Genomic DNA, 12029 nt, shown 5'->3' on the forward strand with positions numbered 1-12029 from the left:
TTTTTTATTTCTACACAAGATCAAAGTATATTTATAAAGTGACGACAATACTTGTTGTACTATGAACATCTACAACATGAACGATTTTCAAATTTGCCTGTTTTTGTTATTTTAACGGTCGAAAAAAAAAAAATCAGCTGTGCTTTTGTTGCCACCGTATATATACACTTTGCACAAGATTAATTGTAATTTACGGTGTAGTCTCGGCCTTCAGTAACTGACATTTGACAGGTGTTTTTCTCTTTCTTGACATTCACTGATGACGTTCTTTTTTCTCGCTCTTGTGTGTCAATATCGTGATAAAAAAATTTTCACTACTTGTAATTTTTACTTAATTAAAAGCGATAAAAAAGTTATATATTTTTTAATTTAATTATCTTAATTATATGGAAAATGACTTTCCGTACGCAGTTAACAGAATGAGGAAAATGTATTGAATTATTTTGTGAACGTTAACAAGAAAAGAGAAAAAAGAAATATACTAAACGGTGGTGTTGTGGTTTTTTGTGTGTGTGAGAGTTGTGTTGTGCCAGTCATATTGACACATCAACCCAAACGACGACGAAAGCCCCAATTTTTCGATTGAATTTCACATGCAAAGACCTTGATGCATAATGCAAAGTTTTTCCACAAAAACTAAAGAAATGTTTATAGTGCGTGCTTTAGAGAAAATCCTTGCCGATAAGGACATTAAACGTTCCCAGAATTCACAATTAAAGAAATCATGCGACACAGCTTTGGAACAAATCAAAGCTGAACTAATCAATGCTGGTCAAATAGCAGAAGGTAATGAGCTCCCCTGTGCTGCACTGCCACTGCCGAAAAATGATGCAGCCAGTATTATAAATGCGGAGACGTATTTTCTGCCATTTGAGTTGGCCTGCAAAAGTCGTTCACCCCGTATTGTGGTGACAGCTTTGGATTGCTTGGAGAAGTTAATAGCATATGGCCACTTAACCGGAGCCATTCAGGATTCTTCGAGTCCGGGACATTTGCTAATTGATCGCATTGTTAATACCATATGCGGGTGCTTTAACGGGCCTCAGACAGACGAATGCGTTCAATTGCAAATTATAAAAGCTCTGCTCACTGTGGTCACCTCACAGCATGTGGAGATTCATGAGGGGACGGTATTGCAAGCTGTACGCACTTGTTATGATATTTATTTGTCCAGTAAAAATCTGGTCAATCAGACAACAGCCTGTGCTACCCTGACACAAATGTTGGATGTGATATTTTCACGTATGGAAAATCAAGTATATGAGGTGGCAGCTCAAGCTGCCCAAGCTGCGGCCGCCGCTAATAATGGCAATACTGATGCAAACACTTCACAAGCTTCAGAGGCAAGTGTAAGTGTTAAGAGTGTCAGTGGTACCGAGGAGGAAACACCCGAATCTGTGGCAGCTGCTGTTGTAGAGGAAATATTAAATGGTGAGTTTCGCTATGTGGGTAACTGGGGAGTTTTTAATCTCTTCTGAATTTCTTAAAGTAGTTTAATAAATTGTTTTCATTTTAAAAGATATAACCTTCCAAACAAGATTAGAATTAGTAAACAAAATCGATTTTTTATTGGTTCTCTTGTACGCTATGAAAATATATGTCTAAAAAGAATATACAGTAATTTCAACAGTTAATTCAAATGTTTTAGTCAAAATTCTGTGTACATTAAATGTTCTTATATCATTTCACCTAGAAAATAATAAGAATTTTTGTTAATAAATTAATTTTTTTAATAGAGCTTATTTTCACCCCTTTATTGAATGATGAACCCTATTACTTTATTGTCAATTAAAGGAATAAGAGTTTTTTTCAACGTTATCCTATCGAACTTTATTGCCGTAAAACACTTTCAACCCTAAAAACATAAATATTCCCTAAAACAGTTCATAATATTCTTTGTAAACACCATAAAATGGATAGTAATTCTTGCCCTATAATTTTTTGACCAACTTTATGTTTGCTAAAGGCTCTTAGAATCGTCAAGTTTTTTTTGTGAAAAATTGCTTTTGAAAAGTGCAACCACTCGGAGACCTTTGTGATTGCCTTTGTAAAGTGTGAAGATCCAAAGATAGAGAAAACACTAGAAAACAAAATAATAACGAAGTTAAGGCGTTACTACTTGGAATCGAATCGATTACCTAAGAAAGAATTGTGAGAGAATTTGAGTCACCCTATAAAACCCAGTAGAAGAAATGAATAGTAGACTGCGAGGATTGAATTCTACAATTTCGCTCAGTTCATAATGGAACATATTTCCCAGACATTTAAACCAGAGATCCTGTTTTAAATGGCTGGGATTTATAGATTATATGACAGTGGAAATTTATGTGCTCAATCGACTATAGTTTTTCTGTATCTTCGCATATCCTGCAATAGTACGTATAACTGTCCCACTTACTGGCAAAGCCCCTAATTGTACAATGTCCAGTTAAGATCCCTGCCAGCCAATGCTGTAAGAGCAGCTTGACTATCGACATAAAATGTCACAACCGACCCTAGATCTATATGAATCCGTAGCATTTCCGTCGCTTTTCAGATCGCCAGGATCTCTGCTTGAAAGAAAGTTCATAAGTCAGGGAGTCTTCAGTTTAATTTTTTTCTTTATTCTTTTCTATTCTAGCCGCTATAAATGAAGTTCTCAAAGAAACTTCTCCCGAAATTGTCATAAACGATGAAGAACAAACAGCTGCTAATAATAGCAATAGCACCAATAATAACAGCACCAATAACATATCCACTACGGGTTCTGAAGGCAATGCAAATCATGCATCATCCGAAAATAATCTGCATCTCAACTCAGAAGAAAGTGCTGAAATGCATAGTGAAAATGATGCTGTAGTTACAGCTAAATTTACACATGTCCTACAAAAAGATGCCTTTTTAGTGTTTCGTGCTTTATGTAAATTGTCCATGAAGCCATTACCAGAAGGACATCCCGATCCCAAATCACACGAATTAAGATCGAAGGTATTATCTTTACGTTTGCTGTTGTCTATCTTACAAAATGCTGGTCCAGTTTTTCGTTCTAATGAAATGTTCATCATGGCCATTAAACAGTATTTATGTGTAGCCTTGTCTAAAAATGGTGTAAGTTTGGTGCCGGAAGTATTTGAGTTATCGCTGTCAATATTTGTGGCCTTGTTGTCCAACTTTAAAATACATTTGAAAAAGCAGATTGAAGTATTTTTCAAAGAGATTTTCTTAAATATTTTGGAGGCTACCTCCAGTTCTTTTGAACACAAATGGATGGTCATACAGGCTTTGACTCGTATATGTGCTGATGCCCAATCGGTGGTGGATATATATGTAAATTATGATTGTGATTTTCAAGCGGCAAATCTCTTTGAACGCCTGGTAAATGATTTATCGAAAATTGCTCAAGGCAGACAAGCCCTAGAGTTGGGTGCTAATCCTATGGAAGAGAAATCTATGCGTATAAGAGGTTTGGAATGTTTAGTTTCTATACTTAAATGCATGGTAGAATGGAGTCAAGATTTGTATGTTAATCCAAATATGCCCTCTTTAAATGCCCATGAGGGTACAGCTCATAATCGTTCAGCCAACTCAGCTGATTTACAATCACCCACTGACAACACAGATGCTATATCACAAACTAATACCATAGGTGTACGCTCTACCCATGGTGGCTCCAGCCATAGTTTAAATTCCTATGGCAGTGTTAAAAACACAGAAGTTCTTGATTTGCCAGAAGCTTTGGAAGAAAGAAAAATGCGCAAGGAGGTCATGGAGGCGGGTATAGAAATTTTCAATCGTAAACCCAAAAAGGGAGTACAATTTCTGCAAGAAAAACAGTTACTGGGTTCTACACCCAAGGATATTGCCAAATGGCTGCATGAGGATGAACGTTTAGACAAAACTATTATAGGCAATTATATCGGAGAGAATGATGATCATTCGAAGGAAGTTATGTGTGCCTATATAGATGCTTTTGAGTTTCATAATCTTGAGGTGGTTTCTGCATTACGTATGCTTTTGGAGGAATTCCGTTTGCCGGGAGAGGCACAAAAGATTGATCGTCTTATGGAGAAATTTGCCAGTCGTTATTGTGAATGTAATCCCAATAATCCTCTATTCCAAAGTGCTGACACTGTTTACGTTTTGGCCTTTTCCATTATAATGTTGACTACCGATTTACATTCGCCCCAGGTGAAAAATAAAATGACTAAAGAGCAATATATTAAACTTAATCAAGGTGTTAGTGATAGTCGTGATGATCTTCCCGTTGATTATTTGTCTTCAATTTATGATGAAATTGCTGGACATGAAATTAAAATGAAAAATACGGTGGTTAATAAGCCAGGCAAACAAATTATTGCCAATGAAAAAAGACGTAAGCTTTTGTGGAATATGGAAATGGAAGCCATATCGACGGCAGCCAAAAATCTTATGGAATCTGTTTCTCATGTTAAGTCACCGTTCACTTCGGCCAAACATTTAGAGCATGTACGTCCCATGTTTAAAATGGCATGGACACCCTTCTTGGCGGCCTTTTCAGTGGGTCTGCAGGACTGTGATGATCCTGAAATAGCTTGTCTTTGCTTGGATGGTATACGCTGTGCCATACGTATTGCTTGCATTTTCCACATGACTTTAGAACGTGATGCTTATGTACAGGCCTTGGCCAGATTTACACTGCTCACCGCTAACTCGCCCATCAATGAAATGAAAGCTAAAAATATTGATACCATTAAAACGCTTATAATGGTTGCACACACCGATGGCAATTATTTAGGTTCCAGTTGGTTGGATATCGTCAAATGCATTAGTCAGTTAGAATTGGCGCAATTAATTGGCACGGGCGTGCGTCCAAAATTCTTATCTGGTGCTCAGACTACTCTTAAGGATTCACTAAATCCCAGTGTTAAGGAGCATATTGGCCAGACAAGCAGCCAAAGTGTTGTGGTCGCAGTGGATCGTATTTTTACCGGTTCTATACGCTTGGATGGTGATGCTATTGTTGATTTTGTAAAGGCCTTGTGTCAGGTAAGAAGAATATTAGTTTTTAGTTTTATAAAAAATGCTTTTATCGTAGCTTTTAGACAAAAAGGCTATTTGGGACTATCTTAAGAAAAAACTTTATATAAAGCTTATCTTTTAAACTTTTTTTTAAATATTTTTTAAACTGTTTTTCATTAAAAAGCTTTTTAGCGAGTTTTTAGCGCTAAAAGATTGTTTAAAACTTAAAAAATATTTTTTTTGTAACTTTTCGTTAATTTTTTAAACAAAAAAGCATTTTTAAAACTTTTTACCAAGATGCTTTTAGGAGTTTTTGAAAGTTTTAATACATTTTTTGAACTTTTTAAACAAAAAGCTTTTTAGGAACATTTTACCAAAGAAGCTTTTTACGAACTTTTGAGACGTTTTTTTTGGATCATTTTAAGAAAATTTATCTTTTTAGCAAAACATCTTTTTTGTAAATTTTTACCAAGATGGTTTTCAGAAATTTTTCAATGTTTTAAGAAACCATTTTATTTTTTTAACTTTTCTAACAAAAAGCTTCTTAGGAACTTTTGAAAATAAGTTTTTTTATCATTTTAAGAAAAATTTCTGAAAGCTATGGTTTTCTATACAACTTGTCCGCTATTCCACCAAAAACTCATTTGAAACTTTTAAAATAAAGTTTTTGTACCTTTTTTTTAATTAAAAAAAGCATTTTAAAAAATTTCTAACAAAATGGTTTTAGAGACTTTTTAATGTTTGTTAGGAACGTTTTTTAATCATAAGCTTCTCACGAACTTTTTACCTGAGCAAAAGAGCATTTGAGAAAAAAGGTTTTTTTTTGACTTGAAGCTTTTAACTTTCTGTCTTTTTAGAAATAAGATTTTTCCTTAACATTTTGTTAGAACTTTTTCTTTACAAAAAAGCTTTTTGGGAACTTTTTAAGAAAAAGACAAATTTGAAAGCTTTTATAACAAATTTATTAATTATTCCTTTTGCCAAATAAAAATATCTTTAACTTATAGTCAAGATCTTATTTGTAAATCTATTTCATTCCAACAACTAATTCTTCTATTTGCAGGTCTCTATCGAAGAATTACACAATACCCAGCCACGCATGTTTTCGTTACAGAAAATTGTGGAAATTTCTTACTACAATATGGAACGTATTCGTTTGCAATGGTCTCGTATTTGGCAGGTTTTAGGTGAACACTTTAATACGGTCGGTTGCAATACCAATGAGGAAATTTCATTCTTTGCCTTGGATTCGTTGCGTCAATTGTCGATGAAATTTATGGAAAAGGGTGAATTTGCAAATTTCCGTTTTCAAAAGGATTTCTTACGACCATTTGAGCATATAATGAAAAAGAATCAATCACCTGCCATACGCGATATGGTTGTGCGTTGTGTAGCGCAAATGGTTAATTCACAAGCTCGCAATATCAAGTCTGGTTGGAAGAATATATTCTCCATTTTTCACTTGGCAGCAGGTGACCACGAGGAAGCTATAGTTGAGTTGGCTTTCCAAACCACCGGGAAAATCATAGGAGAGTTGTATCAAAAACAATTTGCTGTTATGGTAGATTCCTTTCAGGATGCTGTCAAATGTTTATCGGAATTTGCCTGCAATGCTCGTTTTCCCGATACCAGTATGGAGGCTATACGTTTGGTAAGAACATGTGCTCTGTGTGTACATGAATCACCCCAATTATTTGCCGAACATGCTGGCATGGAGAATGATATATCGGTGGCAGAAGAAGATCGCGTTTGGGTTAGAGGCTGGTTCCCCATGTTGTTTTCGCTGTCCTGTGTAGTGAATCGTTGTAAATTAGATGTGAGAACCCGTGGTCTGACAGTTCTCTTTGAGATTGTTAAAACTCATGGTGACAGCTTTAAACCTAATTGGTGGAAAGATTTATTCAATGTAATTTTCCGTATTTTCGACAACATGAAACTACCGGAACACGTAACCGAAAAATCTGAATGGATGACCACCACCTGCAATCATGCTTTATATGCCATTATTGATGTCTTTACGCAATACTTTGATGTCTTGGGTCATCTATTGCTGGAAGACTTGTTTGCTCAGTTACATTGGTGTGTTCAGCAAAATAACGAGCAATTGGCCAGATCGGGTACGAATTGTTTAGAGAATTTGGTTATATCGAATGGATTTAAATTTAATGAAGCTACATGGGATAAAACCTGCCAATGTATTTTGGATATATTTAATGCTACGCTGCCCGGAGAGTTGTTGACATGGCGTCCAAATCCCCAACTACAGCAACAAATGCAATTACAACAGCAACCACACCACCAGACACAACAAGGTCAAGTACAATATCAGACAGCAGCTCATAATAATCCTCAAACTCCCCACTTACGCAAAGGTTCTAATCCACGTGCGAACGATACTCTAAATCGTTCATATTCTCAACATTCCGTTTATAGTAATTCGGGAAGTTTTGATGATGATCACACCCATCAAACCCACCATCAACACCATCTCCATCAACAACATCCGCATGCCACTCCTCAGCATCCAATAGTACCACAAAATCCAGCTTTGTTTGAGAGTCTCAATATCAAATGTGTTGTACAACTTGAGCTAATACAAACTGTTGATAACATCATCTTTTTCCCGGCTACTTCACGGAAAGAAGATGCTGAAACTTTGGCGCAGGCCGCCGCAGATTTAACAGGAAACATAACAACACATCCCATGCTGGATTGTCAACGTGAAGAACAGGGCATGTACAGTTATTTACGTACTCGCCAATTACTCACTCTAGCCGATTGTCTTATGCAATCGCATCGCTTTGCTAAACGTTTTAATGCCGACCAAGAACAACGTAATATTTTATGGCGGGCTGGTTTTAAGGGTTCCATCAAGCCGAATTTATTAAAACAAGAAACCGCTTCATTGGCCTGTGTATTAAGAATTTTCTTTAAAATGTATGGCGATGAGAATAGACGCAGCGATTGGCCAGGCATTGAACAGGAATTAGTGCAAGTGTGTAAGGAAGCATTAACATATTTCCTAAGTTTACAGAGTGAAGCTCATCGTGATGCGTGGACATCGCTGTTATTGTTGATTTTGACAAGACTACTTAAAATGTCCGATGCAAGGGTAAGTACAATGTGATATTTCGAATTTTATATGTTGACTTCTAGTTTATTTCGAGTTCAGCTCAAGATCCGTTCTAGTTCAATTCTAGATCCGTTCTAGTTCAGTTCTAGATCCGTTCTAGTTCAGTTCTAGATCCGTTCTAGTTCAGTTATAGGCCCGTTATAGTTCAGTTCTAGATCCGTTCTAGTTCAGTTCTAGTTCAGTTATAGGCCCGTTCTAGTTCAGTTCTTGTTCATTTAAATTTCAGTTCTAGATCCGATCTAGTTCAGTTCTAGTTCAGTTCTAGTTCAGATCTAGTTCAGATCTAGTTCAGTTCTAGTTCAGTTCTATTTCAGTTCTAGTTCAGTTCTAGTTCAGTTCTAGTTCAGTTCTAGTTCAGTTCTAGTTCAGTTCTAGTTCAGTTCTAGTTCAGTTCTAGTTCAGTTCTAGTGCAGTTCTAGTTCAGTTCAGTTCTAGTTCAGTTCTAGTTCAATTCTAGATAGATAGATAGATAGATAGATATAGAGATAGATAGATAGATTAGATAGATAGATAGATAGATAGATAGAGATAGATAGATAGATAGATAGATAGATAGACAGATAGATAGATAGATAGATAGATAGATAGATAGATAGATAGATAGATAGAGATAGATAGATAGATATAGATAGATAGATAGATAGATAGATAGATAGATAGATAGATAGATAGATAGATAGATAGATAGATAGATAGATAGATAGAATAGATAGATAGATAGATAGATAGATAGATAGATAGATAGATAGATAGATAGATAGATAGATAGATAGATAGATAGATAGATAGATAGATAGATAGATAGATAGATAGATAGATAGATAGATAGATAGATAGATAGATAGATAGATAGATAGATAGATAGATAGATAGATAGATAGATAGATAGATAGATAGATAGATAGATAGAGATAGATAGATAGATAGATAGATAGATAGATAGATAGATAGATAGATAGATAGATAGATAGATAGATAGATAGATAGATAGATAGATAGATAGATAGATAGATAGATAGATAGATAGATAGATAGATAGATAGATAGATAGATAGATAGATAGATAGATAGATAGATAGATAGATAGATAGATAGATAGATAGATAGAGATAGATAGATAGATAGATAGATAGATAGATAGATAGATAGATAGGTAGATAGATAGATAGATAGATAGATAGATAGATAGATAGATAGATAGATAGATAGATAGATAAATAGATAGATAGACAGTTTTCATTATTAAGCTCTTTTACAAAAGTGATTTCCCTAATATATTTCTTTAAATTTCCAGTTTGCAACGCACGTCTCTAACTATTATGCTTATTATGTGAAATAATGTGTTTCGATTTGAAGCCCGAATTACGAAGTGTCCTTAGGCGTGTTTTTACGTATTGGTCCAGTGTTTAATATATTAAATGTAAAATAGTGTTACTGATACCATAACTACTACTACAACCAATTCCATTAAAAATTCGACTTTTAATTAAAAACGAAAAGATAAGTATACATAAAAACATAAAACATTTGGGGGAGATTTACGAAATACTATTCAAATAAAATTGTTTTTAAACATAATAATTTAATATACAATTTATATACATACATAATATATTTATTTATCCTTTATATTAATATATAAACTATACAATTTAAAACAATATTGTAAATTGGTCATTTATTAAACAAAAATACATTAAAACTAAATAAAATATGTATTACAAGAAATTGTATACCTTCTTGGTCTTGGCAATATAGATGAAATTTTTTAATTTCAATTTAATTTAAAAATAATCTTTATTAATTTGTTGTGTATGTTTCAAAGAATTCCTTTAGTTTAGTGTGTTTTTTATTTAATAATTTGTTTCAAAATTTGTGTTATAAACAGAAAACAAGTAAGATAGTAAAAACAAATTTAAGTTAAATTTTATTTTAGTTTAACAAAATTGAAATTTTGAAATAAATTTTTTTTGAAAAAAATTATCATTTATAAATCGTTTTAAATAAGAAAAAATTCTTTTGTTAGAAAATTCCAAAAAAATAAGAAAATAATTCTGTTTTTTGCATCTTAAACTCGAATAAAAGTAAAATTTTGAAAAAAATACATTTAAAAGGTTTGAATAATTGCAAAGCAAAAGATTTCTGAATATTCAACAAATGAAAATTATAAAATTCCCTTAAAATTTTACACAAAATTCGTTAGATATTTCATAAAATTATACAAAAAGTATTGTTGATTAATTTTATTAAACATTCAAGAAGATTTTGAGATTCAGTATGAGATTTGGCCTCAAAGAACAGTTTATTATTATAGCCTTATTATCCGTTCATATACTATATATATACAAATTAATCATTTACTAACATTACTTCATCTACTTATTCGACTAGTCTAAAATCTAATACATATTTAAATTTCTACAAAATATTAACACTAAATCTACTCTTCTACTAGTGTAATTGTTAAACAAAATTTCTCACACAACTATTACAGCTAAAAATAAAGAAAATTTCTTTATTTTACTCTTAAAATTCCTGTATAAATCATTACAATCAAGATCTGTATACAAAGTTGAACTTTTATCGATAAATATAGAAAAAAATAAGAAAACTTAAGAGTGTGTGATTTTGTGTGACTTGTTAATAAAAAAAATAGTTTGTTGTTTTTATTCTTAAAAAAAATTTACAACACCAAAAAATCACCGAAAACTGTCCATAGTTTTGCTGTAATTTGAATAATTCATTGAGAATTTTTAAAAGTTATTTCTGTTTAATAACAATAGCGAAAACTATAAATATTTAAAAATAATAATAATTAAATAACTATATACATACATACACACACACACACTGAAATATATACATATATATAAATATATAGAGTGAATAATAATTAAAAAAATAATTATAACAATAAAATTAGTAATAATAATAATAATAAAAAAATGTATATTACATAGTAAAAATGAAATTTATTTAAATATAAAAACGATTATTCTTACAATAAAATTATTTTAAAAACAACATCTTGTGAATATTTTTTTAAGTTGTCGAAATTTCAATAAAGTTTAAAACAATTTAATGAAGATTTCGATCGATTTCGAATACCGTAATTTGCTTGCAGTTATCTCCTTCTCAATTGAATTAGTAATCTGATAACTATCTTCGAGTCTGTAGGACAATTTTATATTTCGGATTCAAGCCACTCCTCCTCATACGGTAACTTTATTAAAGGCATAACTATGGCATCTATAAGATTTTTTAAGCAATAACGTTATGACTATGTTGCAATTGCAAAAAAAAAAGCTCCACATTTTTAATATATTACTCGCTGGTGTAGGTTATCATATGGTCGGCTATGCCCGACTATACATTCTTATTTGTTTTCAATATAAAATAAGCAGGAAATGTTCGTTTACATTTAGATGAACAGACCCTAAATACACTCCCGCTCACTTAAATAGGTTCACTATTTTGTTTACATTCAAATTAATTTTTTGCAAAAAATAATGGACTAATTGCTTATATTAAAATTTTAATTAATAGCATAATGTCTTATGTATCACTAGATAGACAAACATTAGTGCAATACTTAATAACTGATTTGTAATAATTTTTTTTCTAAAACACTACGTTTTTCAACAATATTTTTTTGGCTCATTTGAATAGGTTCATCATCTTTGATTTACAAAAACAACAACAAAATGTATTTTTCAATAAATTTTTTATTTTTATAAACATTTTTGCAAGGTTTTAGAAAAGATTGAGTAAGAAACATATCCGCCGTTACTTGAGATAACTTCGAAAATTCGAGGTGATAAAGAGTTATTAAGATTCTTAAGTAATGACAAGGAAATTTCGGTCCAAGCCTTTTAAGTTCCTTCAATTTAGGCTTCTTTTGTGTCGTACTGTCTGCCCG

General features: G+C 32.4%; 1 protein-coding gene across 1 annotated transcript; it reads left to right on the forward strand.

Annotated features, from left to right (window-relative positions):
* The first annotated feature begins 257 nt into the window (after window positions 1-257).
* On the forward strand, window positions 258-9556 carry LOC119600132 (brefeldin A-inhibited guanine nucleotide-exchange protein 1). Its single transcript, XM_037950221.1, has 4 exons — window positions 258-1431; window positions 2621-5004; window positions 6041-8089; window positions 9405-9556. The coding sequence occupies exons 1-4, from the start codon at window positions 615-617 to the stop codon at window positions 9447-9449; spliced, it is 5295 nt and encodes a 1764-aa protein (XP_037806149.1). The 5' UTR covers window positions 258-614; the 3' UTR covers window positions 9450-9556.
* The last annotated feature ends 2473 nt before the right edge of the window (window positions 9557-12029 follow it).

Source organism: Lucilia sericata, unplaced genomic scaffold, assembly GCF_015586225.1.
Source record: "Lucilia sericata isolate MDLA Ls3-8-SP2 unplaced genomic scaffold, ASM1558622v1 Contig000105F_arrow, whole genome shotgun sequence".
NCBI lineage: Eukaryota > Metazoa > Arthropoda > Insecta > Diptera > Calliphoridae > Lucilia > Lucilia sericata.